This window comes from Phyllostomus discolor, chromosome 1, assembly GCF_004126475.2.
Source record: "Phyllostomus discolor isolate MPI-MPIP mPhyDis1 chromosome 1, mPhyDis1.pri.v3, whole genome shotgun sequence".
Classification (NCBI taxonomy): Eukaryota; Metazoa; Chordata; class Mammalia; order Chiroptera; family Phyllostomidae; genus Phyllostomus; species Phyllostomus discolor.
Window position 1 is genome coordinate 109,053,193 of NC_040903.2, and position 19,489 is coordinate 109,072,681.

At 36.6% G+C, this 19,489-nt stretch overlaps 1 protein-coding gene across 1 annotated transcript in view; it reads right to left on the reverse strand.

The window, feature by feature from the left end:
• Nucleotides 1-9,906: 9,906 nt before the first annotated feature.
• CCDC7 (coiled-coil domain containing 7) overlaps nucleotides 9,907-19,489 on the reverse strand; it is a 187,734-nt gene continuing 178,151 nt past the window's right edge. Inside the window, 1 exon segment of the mRNA XM_028506254.2 lies at nucleotides 9,907-10,182. Coding sequence (XP_028362055.2) covers nucleotides 9,907-10,182 — 276 coding nt within the window.

Consider the following 19,489-nt stretch of genomic DNA (forward strand, 5'->3'; position numbering starts at 1 on the left):
TAGTGAACTGTTGGTGGGATTGCAGACTTGTACAACCACTATGGAAAACAATATGGAATTTTCTCGGAAAACTAAACATGGAACTGCCTTTTGAGCCAGCAAGTCCACTGCTAAGATTATATCCTAAGAACCTTGAAACACCAATCCATAAGAACCTATGCACCCCAATGTTTACAGCAGCACAATTTACAATATCCAAGCGCTGGAAGCAACTGAAGTGCCCCTCAGTAAATGAGTGGGTCAAAAAACAATGGTACATTCACATGATGGAATACTATGCAGCAGAAGGAAGAAGGAGCTCTTACTCTTTGTGACAGCACGGATGGGCCTGTAAAGCATTATGCTAAGTGAAATAAGCCAGGCCGTGAAAGACAAATGCCACATGATCTTACCTTTAACATGAATCTACTCAACAAAATAAACAAGCAAGCAAAATGTAACCAGAGACATTGAAATTAAGAACAGCCTGACAGTAACCAGAGGGAAAGTGGGAGGGGATAATGGGAGGGAAGGGGGGAAGGGCTTTCAGGAACAACTATAAAGGATACATGGACAAAACCAAGGGCGGGTGGTTGGAATCAGGGAAGGGAAGTGGGTATGGCTGGGGTGGGGGGTAAATGCAGACAACTGTACTTAAAAACAATTAAATAATTTAAAAAATAACAATGTTCTACGTGCATTTGAAAGGAATGTAGTTTTGATTGTTTGGGTGAAGGTTATATATATATTACATATATATTATATATACATAATATATATTAAACATATACTTTATTTATATATATACTTAATATATATATATCAATTGGCCTAGAGTGTTTTTCAATATCACAATATCCTTGTTAATTCTTTGCTTAGAAGATCTATCCATTGTTGACAATGGGGTGTTAAAGCTTGAAGTCTTCCAAGATTTTCCTTAAATATATATGTGAGTGCTCCTATGTTGGGTGCATATGTGTTTACAAGGAGTATATCTTCTTCAGATTATTCCATTTAGTATTATGTAGTGTCCTTCTTTATCTCTTTTTATAGCCTTTGTTTTGAAATCTATTTTGTCTGATATATTACTTCCCAAACTTTATTTTTGTCTATTTGCTTGGAATGCTTTTTTTCTATCCCTTCACTTTCAGTCTGTATATATCTTTTGTTCTGAGGTGTGTCTCTTGTAGAGAGCATATATGCAGGTCATGCTTTATTGTTCATTCAGCTACCCTACATCTTTTGATTGGAGCATTTAATCTTTTTACATTTAAGGTTATTATAGAGTGGTACTTATTCATTGCCATTTTTCCCTTTGTACATGTGTCCCCCCCTTCCTCTCTTTCTCTCTCTCTTTATTTTCCTTAATCTTTTTAAAGCAGTCCATTTAACATCTTTTGCAGTGCTGGTTTAGTGGAAATGTTTTTCTTTTAGCCTTTTTTGATCTGGGAGACTCCTTATTTCACCTTCCATTTTAAATGAGTGTCTTGGTGGGTAGAGTAGTCTTGGTTTGCAGGCCTTTTAATTTTCATTACTTGTAATATTTCTTGCATTCTCTGCTGGCCTGTAGTGTTTATGCTGAAAAAAAGAGCCTTACTTGAGCACCCTTGTATGTTTACTAGCTGTTACTCCCTTGCTGCCTTTAAGATATCTTTGTCTTTAAATTTCACCATTTAATTATGGTGTGTTTTGGACCGGGCCCTCTTTGGGTTCATATTGATTGGGACCCTTTGTGCTTCCTTGGACTTGCATGACTTTTTTGCTCATCAGTTAGGGAAGTATTGTGTCATAAGTTTTTCAAACAGATTTATTATAGTCCTTGCTCTTCTTTTCCTGGTATCCTGTGATACAAATATATTACATTTCCTGTTGTCATGTAGCTCCCTTAAACACTCTTCATTCTTCCTGAGGTCTCTTTTTGTTTTGAGGCTCTTTCTGAGACTTTTTCCTACCTTGTCCTCCAGCTCGCTGATTCTATCCTCCTGCTTCATCTAGTCTGCTTTAATTCTTTACTGTTTTCTTCATTTCAGATATTATATTTTTCATTTCCTCCTGTCTCTTATTGATAGTTTATATGTCCTCTTTCATGCCAGTGTAGTTTGCAGTAACTTCCATGGAGTTTTTATAGTTCTCAATGAGCTCCTTTAGCATTCTTATAACCATTATTTTGAACTCAATGTCTGATAGTTTACTTGCCTTAATTTCATTTAGTATTCTTTCTGGAGATTTCTCCTTTCCTTTCCATTGGGGGTTGCTTCTTTGTCTCACTATTTTAGGTGAGCAACTTCTTGTTCGTTTCTTCATATTAGATTGATCTGCTTTGACTCCCTGTCTTTGTGGTATGACCTTCTGTGGTAGGAGACCTACGGGATTCTGTGGTGCAGTTCTCCTTGATTTTCTTAAGTGTGATGCACTTTGTATGCCCAAATGTCATTGATGTGGGCTAGCTGGTTGTAATTTCGTTTTGGTTGTTTTTTGTGTGTGAGTTTTTTCACTTATAGTACAAAAAACTTTATTATTATTGCTATCCTTAACATTGCTTTTTAACAACATCATAGGTACTACACATACATTGAATTTTCATGAGCATTTTTTCATTTCTTTTTTAATGGTTGTTCAAGTAGTTTCTGCCTTTTCCCCACTACTACCCACCACCCCAGCCTTCTCCAGGCTGCTCCCACCCCCCTTGTTATTGTCCACGTGTACTTTACATTTGTTCCTGCAAATCCTTCACACTTTTCCCCTAAAATCCCCTCCTCTCTCACCCTCTGGCCACTGTGGGCCTCTATTTCAGTGTCTTTGGTTATATTTTGCTTGCTGGTTCATTTTGTTGATTAGGTTCCTGGTAAAGGTGAGATCATATGGTATTTGTCTTTCACCATCTAGCTTATTTCACTTACCATTAGCTCTCCAGTTACATCCATGCTGTCACAAAGAGTAGGAGCTCCTTCTTTCTCTTCTGCTGCATAGAATTCCATTGTGTAATGTACCATCATTTTTTGATCCACTCATTTACTGAGGGGCACTTCCGTTGCTTCCAGCACTTGGCTATTGTAAATTGTGCTGCTATGAATATTGGGGTGCATAAGTTCTTATGGATTGGTGTTTCAAGGTTCTCAGGATATAATCCCAGCAGTGGAATTGCTGGGTCAAAAGGCAGTTCCATGTTTCATTTCTGAGGAAATTCCACATGGAAAATTTTTAAAGACAGACCACATGATAGGATACTAAAAATACCTCAACAAATTTTAGACAATTGAAATCATATCAATTATCTTCTTGGATCACAAGGGTTTCAAACTAGAAAACAACCTCAAGGAAGAAACTTAAAAGTATTCAAATATGTGGAGACTGACTAACATACTATAAAATCATGAATGAGTTAAAAATGAAATCAAGGAAGAAATGAAAAACCTTTTGGAAACAAATGAAAATTAATGCATATCAGCCCAAAACCTAGAGGACAAAGCAAAGGCAGTCCTGAGAGGGAAGTTTTTAGCAATACTGGCCTACCAAAAAAAAAGACAGAAAAATCTCAAATAAATAACCTAATGCTATGACTACATAAACTAGAGGTACAACAGCAAACAAAGCCCAGAGTGAATCAAAAGAAATAATGAAGATCAGAGCAGAATTAAGTGACATAGAAACTAAAAGAACAATTCAAAGGATCAATAAATCCAAAGCTGGTTCTCTGAAAAAAATAAAATTGACAACCCTTTAACCTGGACTCATCAAGAAAAACAGAGAGAAGACCCAAATAAATAAAATCAGGAACTTAAGAGAGATATAACAACTGATATAAAGGACTGTAAGAAATTACTAGGAACAACTACATGCCAAGTAACTTGACAACCTGGGAAAAATTGGCACATTTCTATAAACACATAATCTTCCAAAACTGAATCGAGAATCAGAAAGCTTGAATAGACTGATAACAATTAGTGAAACTGAAGTGGTTAAATGAAAAAACCTCCCGGTTCACAATAGCCTTGGAATGAATGGCCTCGGGCAAAATTTATCAAACATTAGTAAAGAGCTAACTCCTATCCTCTTCAAACTATTCCAGAAAAAATCAAGAAGAGGGAAAACTGCCAAGCTCTTGTTATGAGGCTATTGTTATTCTTTTTTAAATTTATTTTTTTATATTTTTAAGGTTTTATTTTATTTATTTTTAGAGAGAGGAAGGGAGGGGTAGAGAGAGAGAGAGAGAGAGAAACGTCAGTGTGCAGTTGCTAGGGGTTATGGCCTGCAACCCAGGCATGTACCCTGGCTGGGAATCAAACCTGTGACACTTTGGTTCCACAGCCCATGCTCAATCCACTGAGCTATGCCAGCCAGGGCAAGACTATTGTTATTCTAATAGCAAAAACAGGTAAAGACACAAGAAGAAAGAAAAACTACAGGCCAATGTGCTGATGAACACACATGCTAAAATCCTCAAAAAATTTTGGCAAACCAGATCCACCAATACATTAAAAAGATCATACATCATCATCAAGGTGGATTCACACCCAGAAATGCAAGGATGGTACAATATTTGCAAATCACTAAATATAATACACCACATAGCAAAATTATAGGGAACTGGTTGGACATGGGAATGGTGCATGTAGCTCATTCCCAGGTTTCAGAAAACTGACAGGGATTGAGGCAGCACATAGGAGCTAAGCCCTCAGATTGGCTTTCCCATAGGGAACCAGGCCCTCATTATATCTAGGCTGCTTTGAGGCTTGGTTTTCCTAAGACTCCCTCACCCTGAGTTAAGACAGCAGATGTTTAAACGTATATCTTTGAAGTAACTTCTTACAGTCTGTGCTAAGCCATTCCAAGGACAAAATGTAAACCAGATCAGTCACTCTTATCATTCCCTAGCAATTAGAACATCCTTTTCATGTTATCTGTAAGAAATAATCACTTAAAGCAAACCTGGCATAATGAATGAGGACCTTCCTTGATGTAATACTCCCAGAAAGCAATAAAAGCCTGTCCAGGCAAGGGTCAGGGTGGCTCTCTTACTCCGAGAGTGGCCATGCTGTCCCTTTTCCCCACAGGACTTTTGCAGTCTGTGTGATTTGCTCATTGTATCTATAATATTGTGGACACTGCTGCCTGGAGTCCCATTATCTAGCACCCAATGTGGGCCAAAGGCTTCGAGCCACATTGTGGACAACACACCAACTTGGCTGGAGTGCATATATCAACCCAGGTAAGGACAGGAAAACACCGAGTGCGTTTCAATAAGGCCATAGGGTGTGTTGGATTTCAGAGAAAAAGGTATTTCTTACAAGGTCACCCTCTCTTGCAGCTGTTTTGCATCTGCACCCTCTTTAGTAAGCAGGAGTCTTGCTCTCTCCCAAGCATTCCAACCACACCCTGCAGGCATGGGTAGAGAAATGAAAAACTAGTAGGGTGCTAGCCACTAGAAGACACCCATGAAAGGATAGGTTTGAACTTGGACCAGGAGAGAACATTAGGTTTCCCACCAGCCGCAAGCAAAAGTCCACGCAGTGAGAGGCACACTGTAAAAACACTCACAAACCCATCCCCATGACACAACCCCCAAGTAGGTTAGGCTTGGGAGAGAGAGCAAAGATTTCCCCTTTAATCAGCTTTAAAAACAACTAGTTACAGGATCATTTACAAGTGTCTCAGCAGATTCTTTCAGGCAGCCTCTTGTGGTCCTTTTGATTTTGCCTTTTCCCTCAGCCTGCCTGCATAAGGAAAAGCAGATAGTGAAGGAGTGCTACAGTTTTGACCGGACTCCAAAGATTGCTTTCCAGAAGAAATTAGTGTTAGTCACAAGTTTTGTATGAGAACATTTGGCATTTGCCACACTCCAAACACAGAAGGCACTTCCTCCCCTCGGCTCAAGAAATTGGGTGTTCCCATATGAGTTGAAACCTTGCGAGGGTGTCTGGGATCAATTCCCAAGATGTACAGAGGCCTTATAGGGACCTCCAAAATGATTTAATATAACTTCTGGCTCATCTTGGAAAGCACAATATAAGGTTGGTCACCTAGCACTTTGAGCCCATCCTCTCAGTTTTAGACAGTTGGGGGGAGAAAGCAAGACCCATAAGCAGGGTTAGGGTACCCGGGATATTCAGCAGCTCTCCATGACTGCCTTCCACCAACAGCACATTTTTGAGCCACCACACTATATCCCCCAAATAGCTAGCTAGCTAGGGTTCAGCACAGGCAGCAGAGTCAGAAAAGATGGAAATTGAAAGTAAAAAGGGCCCTCTTATTAACATGAAGTGGCTCGTGTTTATCCAAAATGCAGGAAGTCTACCTGCATGTGTTACAGCTGCTCCTCCAGGGAGCAGGATGTAAGGTAAAGGAATAGTATCTCACTCAGCTTTTACAAACTATAAAAGAGTACTACACTGCTTTCCCTGGCAAGGGGACCTTAGAAACTGAGGTTTGGGAAAGGCCAGGTGACAAGCTAAAATTTTTACAGGACAGTGGTGCTTCTATCAGAGTTCAAAACTTACTCACTTGGGAACTAGTCAGGACTGCTCTCATGCCCATATGGGATAAAAAACTGGAGCTAGTCATAGAAAAGGATTCTAGTTCAGAGGAAGAAGTCATATATGATGTAGCAGGGGAACTGGCCACCAAAGTTCTGTCTGCAGCCCTACCTCAGGACCTGCCTTGTAGCTGCTGCTCCTTATCTCAACTTGGAGTGTTCCTCCTTCTAAGGTGGGTCACCACCAAGAAAGCCAGAAAATTCAGACAGATATCCTATCAGGGCTATGTGACAGTGCCTTTGTCAGGAACTGGAGGCTGGGGATTTAGATGCCCATTCTGACCAGTGTAAATTTGTATCTTGTTGTGGTTTTAATTTGCTTCTCTCTGATGGTTAGGAATGCTGACTATCCTTTCATATGTCTCTGGGCCCTCTATATGTTCTCCTTGGAGAAATGTCTGTTCAAGTCTTTTGCCTAGTTTTAATTGGGTTGTTTGTCTTCCTGGAGTGGAGTCATGTGAGTTCTATACATGTTTTGAAGATCCAGCCCTTGTCTGAGGTATCTTTGGCAAACATGTTTTCCCATACAGCTGGTTCCCTTTTCATTTTGCTGACATTTTCTTTAGCCATGCAGATGCTTTTTATTTTGATGAAGTCTCATTTGTTTATTCTTTCCTTTATGTCTCTTGCTCTCGGGGACATATTGGTGAAAATATTTCTGTGTAGAATATCTGAGATTTTCCTGCCTATGTTTTGCTCTAGGACTCTTATGATGTCATGACTTATATTTAAGTCTTTTATATACCTAGTATTTTATTTTTGTGTATGGTTTAAGTTGGTGGTTGAGTTTCATTTGTGTGTGTGTGTGTGTGTGTGTGTGTGTGTAGTTGTCCAGATATCCCAACACCATTTGTTGAAGAAGTTATTTTTACTTCATTTTATGCTTCTGCTCTCTTTGTCAAATATTAATTGACCATACAGAGTTGGGTTTATTTCTGGGCTCTCTATTCTGTTCCATTGGTCTATGTGTCTTTTCTTATGCCAGTACCAGTCTGATTTGATTACAGTAGCTTGTAATACACTTTGATACCAGGCATTGTGATCTCTCCTACTTTGTTCTCCTTTCTCAAAATTGCTGTAGCTATTCAGGGTCATTTATGGTTCCATATAAATTTCTGAAATGTTTGTTCTATATCCATCAAATATGTCATTGGTACTTTAATAGGGATTGTGTTGAACCTATAAATGACTTTGGGTAGTAGGGACATTTTGATGATGTTAAATCTTTTGATCCATGAACATCATATATGCTTACATTTGTGTCCTACTTAATTTATTTCTTCAGTTTTGTGTAGTGTTCTGAGTACAGGTCTTTACCACCTGGGTTAGGTTTATTCTTAGGTACTTTATTTTTCTTGTTGCTATACAAGTGGGATTTTTTTCCTGATTTGTGTTTCTGATATTTCATTGTTGATATACAAAAATGCCTTTGTTTCTGAATATTGATTTGTATCCTGTTGTTTTGTCAAACTCACTTATTAGGTCCAATAGTTTTTTGGTGGAGTCTATAGGATTTTCTATGTGCACTATTATGTCATCTGCAAACAATGACAGTTTTGCTTCATCTTTTCCAATTTGGATGCCTTTTATTTCTTTTTCTTATCTTATCTATTTGGCTAGGACTTCCAATACTATGTTGAACAGGAGTGGTAAAAGTGGACAACCTTGTCTTGTTCCTGATCTTAGTGGAAAAGCTTTTAGTTTTTTCCCATTAAGTATGATGTTGGTTGTAGGTATCTTATATATGGTGTTTATTATGTTGAGGATAGCTCCCTACATTCCCACTTTACTGAGTGTTTTTTATCATAAATGGGTACTGTACCTTATCAAATGTTTTTTCTGCATCTATTGATATGATCAAGTGATTTTTGTCTTTCCTTTTGTTTATGTGATGTATTATATCTATTGATTTGCAAATATTGTGCCATCCTACTGAAGTAGGATGAATCCTACTTCATCGTGGTATATGATCTTTTTAATGTGTTTTTGGATGTGGTTTGACTATATTTTGTTGAGGATTTTATTGTCCATGTTCATCAGCAATATTGGCCTGAAGTTTCCTTTCTTTGTTGTGTCTTTATCTGTTTTGGGGGGATTAGGATGATGCTGCCTTCATCAAAAGAGTCTGGGAGTCTTCTGTCTTTTTAGAATAGTCTGTGAAGGATAGGAGTTAGCTCTTCCTTAAATGCTTTGTAGAATTCTCTTGGGGCAGAGTCCAGTCCAGGGCTGTTTTGTGTCATGATTTTTTTAATTACTGCTTCAATTTCATCTGCTGTTATTGGTCTGTTCAGACTTTCTGCTCCTTCTTCATTGACTTTTGGAAGATTATATTTTTCTAGAAATTCTTCCATTTCCCCTAGGCTTTCAAATTCCTTGGCATATAGTTCTTCATAGTAATCTCTTACAAGCCTTTGTATTTCTGTGGTTTCAGTTGTAATTGCTCCTTTGTCATTTTTGATTGTGTTTATTTGAGTCTTCTCTCTTTTTTTCTTGATGAATCTACTTAAAGGCTTGTTGATATTATTTATCTTTTCAAAGAATCAGTTCCTGGATTTATTTATCCTTAGAATTGTGCTTTAAGTCTATATGTCATTTAATTCTGCTCTGATCTTGGTTATTTCTTTCCTTCTACTTGCTATGGGCTGTTTTTGTTATTGTTCTTCAAGTTCTTGTGGATGTAGGGTTATGTTATTTATTTGAAATGTTAAATACAAAAAATAGATCGGTGTTGCCAGTAGGGGTTGAGGGTAGGCAAAATGGGTGAAGAAAGTCAAAAGGTACAAACTTCCAGTTATAAAGCATATAAATCCAAGGAATATAATGTACAGGATGGTCATTATAGTTAATAATACTATGTTGCATATTTGATGGTTGATCAGATAGTAAAATCTTACAAGTTTTCATCATAAGAAAAAATTATGTAACTAGTTATGACAGATGTTAACTGAACATATTGTGCTAATAATTTTGTAAAATATACAAATGTCAAACTATTATATTGTATTATATATTAGTTTCAGTACATCTGAAACTAATTTATATATAATCAACATATATTGGTTTCAGTACATCTGAATTCATTATTGAATTATGAATTCAGTACATTACTGAATTCATTGAATTATGTATTCATTATTACATAACAAATGAATACATATAAAACATTATTTTATATCTGACAAGTCTGTATTCAAACAGCTATCTTGAAAATAAAATTTCAACATTTGAATGTCTAAAAATATCAGTCACAAAATCAATACATATTTATTTGTTTCATTTACATTCAAGATAATAATGAATTTTATACTCAGAAGACAAAGGAAAAATCCAAGCAAAAACGTATATAGAAGTTTGTTAATAATATATAAAAATAAGGGAGATATTAATATACAATATTAAATTCTAACAGCACATATTATCATCTTTGAGTATTTCCTTACCTCTGAATGTTCTTGAACTTTATCATTTGTCCCTTGTCCACTTGAATCTGCAACTTGTGCTTTTCTTGTTTCTTCCTCCAATGGTATGGATTCTGAGTCTACACTTACTTCTGTTTTACTTATTCTCTTTTCCATGATGGTCTCCTTGATGGTCTTGGTCTTCCCATCACTTTTAAGTAACTCCCTTTGATTTAGGAAATACTTTAGTTGATGCTTAGCTTTTTCAGTTTCCTGTTTTTTAAAAAGTAACCATTTATGAAGTATTATTTTTGTGACATTTTCCTGCCACTAGTACAACTCTTAGAAATCTGCATATATTCATACCCATGTTACGTTGGAGGAGCTCAGTTAAACCACGAGTATAATAGATAGTTTAATAGATCCTCAAAATTAAAAACTATGAAAATCTTCTTCCACTTTGAAGACAATTTTTATACCCAGGAGTTTCTCCTGCTGTTATTTTAGTAAAGGTTATCATTATTACACAGGCACAATAAAAGTTAATTAAAGGTATACATATACAGAGTGCTGAATTGAAATGATGATAATTAACATTTATATCAAAAAAGAAATTGTTCAAACTAAATGTTTCCTAGAATAAGATTTTTTAAAAATAAGATTTTTCTTTAAAATATTATTTTATATGAAAGAATAATTAACAAAATACAGTTTACAAATAATATTACAACAGAAAACTGATTTTTAACATTTGAATCTGTATCATTTTTAATAATTTCTGAATATAACTAGTACATATAGGTATTTTTAAAATATTTATGCTGGATCATAGTATACATACTCACATAATATGACCTTTTCATTATATACTGTCATAGACATGTTTCCATGACAATAAATAAACATATAAGTAAGAATACCTAAGATAATTTATTTAATAATACACTTTTATTTAGGAAATCTTTTATCAATGGACAGATTGGAGTTGGGTATCTATAATAGTGTCAACAACAAATAATTAAAAGTAGAATATATTGCTATTAAAATTTATATATATATATATAGTTGTGTAAAAATCTGTACACATTTTCTCCTTAACAATAAATTTTTAGAAGTGGAATTGTTCAATAAAAAGGATATGTCTTTAAAAGACTTTTGTTATATTTTTTTCAGGAAAAAAAATCAATTCACACTACTAATAAAAATATGTGATTTCTCTTTTCTACATATAGTCACAAATATTAGATATTTCTTCTTATTAAATTTTTACCAAAAGAGTAGTTTTAAAAATGTATCCCATTGTTTTATTTTATTAAATTTATTGGGGTGACATTATTTAAGAAAATTATATAGGTTTCAAGTGTACATATCTATGATATATACTACCTGTATATTGCTTTGCTTATCCAACTCCCTAAGTCAAATAATTTTCTATCATCATATACTTTGTAATTTTTAACTGTATTTATTGAAAAGAGTGAGGCTGAATATGCTAGTGTTCATTTATTGGGCATGCATGTTTCTAAATTATGACTTCCTTGTTTGTGTCCTTTATTTAGAAAGAGAGCTATCCATATTTCTTTTGAATTTGTAAAATAACTTCATGTAAAATACTTTGTAAAATTTTTCATTTTTATCTTTATCATTTTTATCATTAAAATTCTTTACATATATTACATATATGTGCTTATATAATATAAATATAATATTTTACACATATGTAAAGTTAAAAACTATGAAAATAGTGTCAAATTACATATATATGTGAAATCTTTCACATATTTTTATTAGTAGTATGAATTTTTTAGGAAAAAATATAGCAAAAATCTTTTAAAGACATATTCTTTTCATGGAACAATTCCACTTCTAAAAATTTATTGTTAAGAAAATGTGTACAGATTTTTACATAACTATATATATAATTTTAATAGTAAGTTATATATAATTATATTATATATAATTATATCTATATAATTTGACACTATTACACATGTTCCCCATTTTTCCCCCTTTGTCCACCTCCACTGATCCTCTGCCCTTCTCTTCCCCTGGCCTTCACCACACTATTATCTATGTCCATGGGATATGCACACATGCTCTTTGACTAATGTCTTCACCATCTTTTATCTAATGCCTCCCCACCCACCTCCACTTTGAAAGCTGTCACTGTTCCATATATCTATGTCTCTGGTTCGATTTTGTTCATCAAGTTATTCTTTTCATTAGATTCCACATATAAGTAAGGTAATATGGTATTTGTCTTTCTCCGACTGCCTTATTTCGCTTAGTGTAATAATTTCTGGGCCCATTCACATTGTCACAAAGGGTAAGAGTTCCTTTGTTTTTATAGCTGCATAGTATCCCATTGTGTGAATGTACCATGGCATTTTTATCCACTCATCTACTAATGGGCATTTGGGCTGTTCTCAGATCTTGGCTATTTTAAATAATGCTGCTATGAACATAGGGGTGCATGTATTTTTTCTGATTGGTGTTTTGTGATTCCCAGGACAGGGATTGCTGGTTGAAAGGCAATTCTATTTTTAATTTTTTTTAAATGAAAGCTCCATACTGTTTTCCAAAGTGGCTGTACCAGTCTGCATTCCCATCTAAAGTGCATGAAGATTCCCTTTTCTACACATCCTCGGCAGCACTTGCTGCTTGTTGATTTGATGGTAGCCATTCTGAGTGCAGTGAGGTGTTACATCATTGCAGTTTTTTATTCTTTTTTCTTTTTAAAAAAATATTGATTAGGCTATCAGTTTTCCCCCTTTATCCCTCCTCTGCCCTGCACCCCCCAAACCCCCAGCATTCCCCCTCCTTAGTTCATGTCCATAGATTGTACATATAAGTTCTTTGAAGTCTCTGTTTCCTATACCATTTTTAACCTCTCCCTGTCTTATGCCTAATTATGCTTCTTATTCCCTGTACCTTTCCTCCCCTCCCCCTCCCCACTGAAAACCTTCTATGTGATGTCAATTTCTCTGATTCTACTCCTGTTCCAGTTGTTTGCTTAGTTTTTGTTTTCATGGTTTTTCTTTTTCTTAGGTTTCAGTTGTTGATAGTTGTGAATTTGTTGTCATTTTACTGTTCATAGCTTTTGTTCTTCTTCTATGTCTTAGATAACTCCCTTTAACATTTCATATAAGGCCTGGGTGATGATGAAGTCCTTTAACTTGACTTTATCTGGGAAGCACTTTATATGCCCTTCCATTCTAAATGATAGCTTTACTGGATAGAGTAATCTTGGCTGTAGGTCCTTGCCTTTCATGGTTTTGAATACTTCTTTCCAGCCCCCTATTTCCTGTTAGCTTCCTTTTGAGCAATCAGCTGATAGTGTTATGGAAACTCCTTTGTAGGTAACTGTCTCCTTTTCTCTTGCTGCTTTTAAGATTCTCTCCTTATCTTTAATCTTGGGTGACATAATGATGATGTGCCTTGGTGTGTTCCCTTTGGGTCCAACTTCTTTGGGATTCTCTGGGCTTCCTGGAAGTCTGTTTCCTTCACCAGATTGGGGAAGTTTTCCTTCATTATTTGTTCAAATATGTTTTCAATTTCTTGCTGTTGTTCTTCTCCTTTTGGCACCCCTACAATTTGGATATTGGAATATTTCAGTTTGTCCCAGAGGTTTGTAAGGTTCTCTTCACTTTTTTTTTGAATTCTTGTTTCTTCATTCTGTTCTGGTTGGATGTTTATTTCTCCCTTGTTTTCCAAATCATTGATTTGAGTCCTGGTTTCCTTCCTGTCACTGTTGGTTCCCTGAATATTTTACTTTATTTCCCTTTGGTTATCTTTCATTTGTTCTTTCATTTTCTGATCAAGCTCAATCAGTTCTGTGAGCATTTTGATTACCAGTGCTTTTTTAAAAAAATTACTTTAATCATTGTTCAAGTAGTTTTCTGTCCTTCACACCCATCCCAGCCCACCCACCCATCCGTCCCCACCTCCCTCCCATTTCCACCCCCCCTTAGTTTTTGTCCATGTGTCCTTTATATTTGTTCCTGTAAACCCTTCCTATTCTCCCCTGAAATTCCCTCCCCTCTTCCCTCTGGTAACTGTCAGCCTGTTCTCTATTTCAGTGTCTTTGGTTATATTTTGCTTGCTTGTTCATTTTGTTTATCAGGTTCCACTTAAAGGTGAGATCACATGGTATTTGTCTTTCACTGCCTGGCTTATTTCACTTAGCATGATGCTTTCCAGCTCCATCCATGCTGTTGCAAAGGGTAGGAGCCCCTTCTTTCTTTCTGCTGCATAGAATTCCATTATGTAAATGTACCACAGTTTTTTGATGCATTCATTTACTGATGGGCACCTAGGTTGCTTGCTTACCAGTGTTTTGAACTCTCCATCAGATAGGTTGGCTGTCTCCTCATTGCTTAGCTCTTTTTCTAGAGTTTTGCTCTGTTCTTTCATTTGTGCCATATTTGTTTGTCTTGGCACACCTGTTAAGTTGTAAAGGGGCAGGCCTTAGGTATTCACCAAAGCAGGGCAACTTTCTTTGTTGCATTGTGGTGCTGTCTGTGGGGGAGGGGTCAGAGAGGGAATAATGCAGCTCACTTGTTTGCTCTAGCCCCACTTTCCAAGGAACTCTCGTGTGAGACTGGGAGTTTCTCTCACCATGGCAACCCACACTATGGTCTGCAGTCAGCTCTCAGTTTCCAGTTCAGCCAGCCTCACAGACCTGGTCTGCTTTCTTACTATGGGTTCTCTCTGCCAGCCCCCTCCTCACTGCACTGCCCGGTCAGCTGACTCACTGCAGGCTCTCTCAGCTCAGTGGACCTCACAGCATGGTTTGGTCTGCCACCTCACTGTGAGTCCTTTCAGCCAGCCCCACCCATGCAGTTCACAGTCTTGCCACAGGTTCTCTCCATCCACCCATCTGCTCCATCTCCCTCATCTCCCTCCTACTGGTCTGGTTGGTCTGGTTGACTGTTTCTTTAATTCCTTGGCTGTCAGAATTCCATACAGTTTGATTTTCTGGACTTCTGGTTGTTGATTTTTTTTTATTTTATTTTAATCATTGTTCAACTACAGTTTTCTCCCATTTACTCCCATTCCAGCCCACCCACCCAACCCTCCCTACTTCCCTCCCATTACCCCCCCCACACCTAGTTTTTGTCCATGTGTCCTTTAAATTTGTTCCTGTAAACCCTACCCATCCCCCCTGAAATTCCCTCTTCTCTCCTCTGTGGTCACTGTCAGTCTGTCCTCTATTTCAGTCTCTTTGGTTATATTTTGCTTGTTTCTTTGTTTTGTTGTTTAGGTTCCTGTTAAGGGTGAGATCATGTGGCATTTGCCTTTCACTGCCTGGCTTGTTTCACTTAGCATAATGCTTTCCAGCTCCATCCATGCTGTTGCAAAGGGTAGGAGCTCCTTTCTTTCTGATGCATAGAATTCCATTGTGTAAATGTACCATAGTTTTTTGATCCATTCATTTATTGATGGGCATCTAGGTTGCTTCCAGCACCTAGCTATTGTAAATTCTGCTGCTATGAACATCGGGGTGCAAAGGTTCTTTGGTATTGGTGTTTCAGTGTTCTTAGGACATAGTCCCAACAGTGGAATTGCAGGGTCAAAAGGCAGGTCCATTTTTAGTTTTCTGAGGAAGTTCCATACTGCTTTCCATAGTGGTTGTACCAGTCTGCAGTCCCACCAACAGTGCACTAGGGTCCCCTTTTCTCCACAACCTCTCCAACACTTGTTGTTTGTTGCTTTGTTTATGATGCCCATTCTGACTGGTGTGAAGTGGTATCTCATTGTGGTTTTAATCTTCATCTCTCTAATAGCTAGCGATATTGAACATCGTTTCATGTGTCTTTGGATTTTCTGCATGTCCTCCTTGGAGAAGTGTCTGTTCAAGTCCTTTGCCCATTTTTTAATTGGGTTACTTGTCTTCTTAGAGTGGAGTCATGTACGTTCTTTATATATTTTGGAGATTAAACCCGTGTCTGCGGTATCATTGGCAAATATGTTTTCCCATACAGTTGGTTCTCTTTTTATTTTGATACTGCTTTCTTTAGCTGTGCAAAAGCTTTTTATTTTGATGAGGTCCCATTTGTTTATTCTTTCCTGTATGTCCCTTGCTCTAGGAGACATGTCAGTAAAAATGTTTCTGTGTGATATATCTGAGAATTTCCTGCCTACGTTCTCTTCTAGGACTTTAATGGTGTCACAGTTTACATTTAAGTCTTTTATCCACCTTGAATTTATTTTTGCATAAGGTGTAAGTTTGTGCTCGAGTTTCATTTTTTTTGCATGTAGCTGTCCAGTTCTCCCAACACCATTTGTTGAAGAGGCTATTGTTATTCCATTTTATGTTGCTGCTTCCTTTCTCAAATATTAATTGACCCTAGAGACTTGGGTTTATTTCTGGGCTCTCTGTTCTGTTCCATTGGTCCATGTGCCTGATTTTATGCCAGTACCAGGCTGTTTTGATTACAGTGGCCTTGTAGTATAGTGTAGTGTCAGGTATTGTGATCCCTCCTACTTTACTCTTCTTTCTCAAAATTGCAGCAGCTATTCGGGGTCGTTTATGGTTCCATATAAATTGTTGAAGTGTTTGTTCTATGTCTGTGAAATAAGCCATTGGTACTTTAATAGGTATTGCATTGAATGTGTAAATTGCTTTTGGTAGTATGGACATTTCGATGATATTAATTCTTCCAATCCATGAACACGGTATATGTTTCCATTTGTTTGTGTCTTCCTTGATTTCTTTCCTCAGCGTTATGTAGTTTTCTGAATACAGGTCTTTTACCTCTTTGGTTAGATTTATTCCTAGGTATTTTATTTTTCTTTTTTCTATTTCAAATGGCATTTTTTTCTTGATTTCTGCTTCTGCTGTTTCATTGTTGGTGTACAGAAATGCCTTTGATTTCTGGATATTGACTTGTATCCCGCTGTTTTGCCAAATTCATTTATTAGGTCAAGCAGTTTTTTGGTGGAGTCTATAGGATTTTCTGTGTACACTATCCTGTCATCTGCAAACAGTGACAGTTTTGTTTCCTCCTTTCTGATTTGGATTCCTTTTATTTCCTTTTCTTGTCTGATAGCTGTGGCTAAATTTCCAGTACTATATTGAATAGAAGTGGTGAAAGTGGACATCCTTGTCTTCTTCCTGATCTTAGTGGAAAAGATTTTAATTTTTGCCCATTGAGTATAATGTTGGCTGTAGGTTTCTCATATATGGCCTTTATTATGTTGAGGAATGCTTCACATACTATTCCCACTTTGCTGAGTGTTTTTATCATAAATGGGTGCTGTACCTTATCAAATGCTTTTTCTGCATCTATTGATATGATCATGTGGTTTTTGTCTTTGCTTTTGTTTATGTGATGTATTACATTTACTGATTTGTGAATATTGTACCATCCTTGCATCCCTGGAATGAATCCCATTTGGTCATGGTGTATGATCATTTTAATGTACTATTGGATGCGGTTTGCCAGTATCTTGTTGAGGATTTTAGCATCAATGTTCATCAGTGATATTGGCCTGAAGTTTTCTTTCTTTGTTGTGTCTTTATCTGGTTTTGGAATTAGGATGATGTTGGCCTCATAAAAAGAGTTTGGGAGTCTTCCATCTTTTTGGATTTTTTGAAATAGTCTGTGAACAATAGAGGATAGCTCTTCCTTAAATGCTTTGTAGAATTCTCCTGTGAAACCATCTGGCCCAGGGCTTTTGTGTGTTGGGAGTTTTTTGATTACTGCTTCAATTTCTTTTGCTGTTATTGGTTTGTTCAGGCTTTCTGCTTCTTTTTCCTTGAGTTTTGTAAGATTATATTTTTCTAGAAATTTGTCCATTTCACCTAGGTTTTCAAATTTCTTGGCATACAGTTCTTCATAGTAATTTCTTACAGTCCTTTGTATTTCTGTGGTATCTGTTGTAATCTCTTTCATTTCTGATTGTGTTTATTTGGGTTTTCTCTCTTTTTTTTTCTTGATGAGTCTGCTTAAAGGCTTGTCGATTTTGTTTATCTTTTCAAAGAACCAGCTCTTGGATTCATTAATCTTTAGAATTGTGCTTTTAGTCTCTATGTCATTTAATTCTGCTCTGATCTTGGTTATTTCCTTCCTTCTGCTTGCTCTGGGCTGTCTTTGTTGTTGTTCTTCGAGTTCTTTTAGATGTAGGGTTAGGTTGTTTGTTTGAAATGTTTCTAACTTTTTTAGGTGGGCCTGTATTGCTATGAACTTCCCTTTCAGGACTGCCTTGGCTGTGTCCCATAAGTTTTGGGTTGTTGTGAATTCGTTTTCATTTGTTTCCAGAAAGCTTTTGATTTCTTCCCTAATATCATTCTTGACCCATTCATTGTTTAATAGCATGCTATTTAATCTCCATGATTTTGAGTGTTGTTGGTTTTTTTCCTTGGGGTTGGTTTCTAGCTTCAGTCCCTTGTGATCCGAGAAAATGCTTGGTATGATTTCAATTTTTTTTAACTTTTTGAGGCTTGTTTTGTGTCCTATCATGTGGTCGATCTTTGAAAATGTTCCATGTACATTTGAAAAAATCTGTATTTAGCTTCTTTGGGATGGAGGGTTCTGTATATATCAGTAAAGCCCAGTTCGTCTAGGGTATTGTTCAATGCCACAATATCTTTGTTGATATTTTGTTTGGAAGATCTGTCCATTCTTGATAGTGGGGTGTTAAAATCCCCCACAATAATTGTGTTGCTCTCAATATCTTTCTTGAAGTCCTCTAAGATTTTCTTTATGTATTTGGGTGCTCCTATGTGGGGTGCACATATATTTACAATATTTATGTCTTCTTGGTGATTCTTCCCTTGAGTATTATGAAATGACCTTCTGGGTCTCTCTTTATGGTCCTTTTTTGGAAGTCTATTTTATCAGATATGAGCATTGCTACCCTGGCTTTTTTTTTTCCTGTCCATTTGCTTGGAAAATTTCTTTCCAGTCATTAACTTTCAGCCTGTGCAGATCTTTTATCCTGAAGTGGGTCTCTTGTAAGCAGCATATGTGTGGGTCATGTTTTCTTATCCAATCAGCTATTCTATATCTTTTGATTGGAGCATTTAATCCATTTACGTTTAAGGTTATTATTGATAGGTACTTATTCATTGCCTTTTATATACGTGTGTTACTCTCTCACTCTCTCTCTTTTCCTTTCTTTCCTTAAAGCAGTCCCTTTAGCATCTCTTGCAGAGCTGGTTTAGTGGAGGTGTATTCATTTAGACTTCTTTTGTCTGAGACACTTCTTATTTGCCTTCTATCTTGATTGAGAGCCTTGCTGGGTAAAGTAGCCTTGGCTGCAGGCCTCTGGTTCTCATTACTTGGATTATTTCTTGCCATTCTCTTCTGGCTTGAAGTGTTTCCATTGAGAAGTCAGCTGTTAGCCTTATTGGGGCTCCCTTGTATGCTACTTTCTGTTTCTGCCTTGCTGCCTTTAATATTCTTTCTTTGTCTTGAAATTTTGCCATTTTAATTCTGATGTGTCTTGAGGTGTGCCTCTTTGGGTTCCTCTTGATTGGGACTCTCTGTGTTTCCTGGATTTGTGTGACTTTTTCTCTCAACAGATTAGGGAAGTTTTCCATCATTACTTTTTCAAATAGGTTTTCTATTCCTTG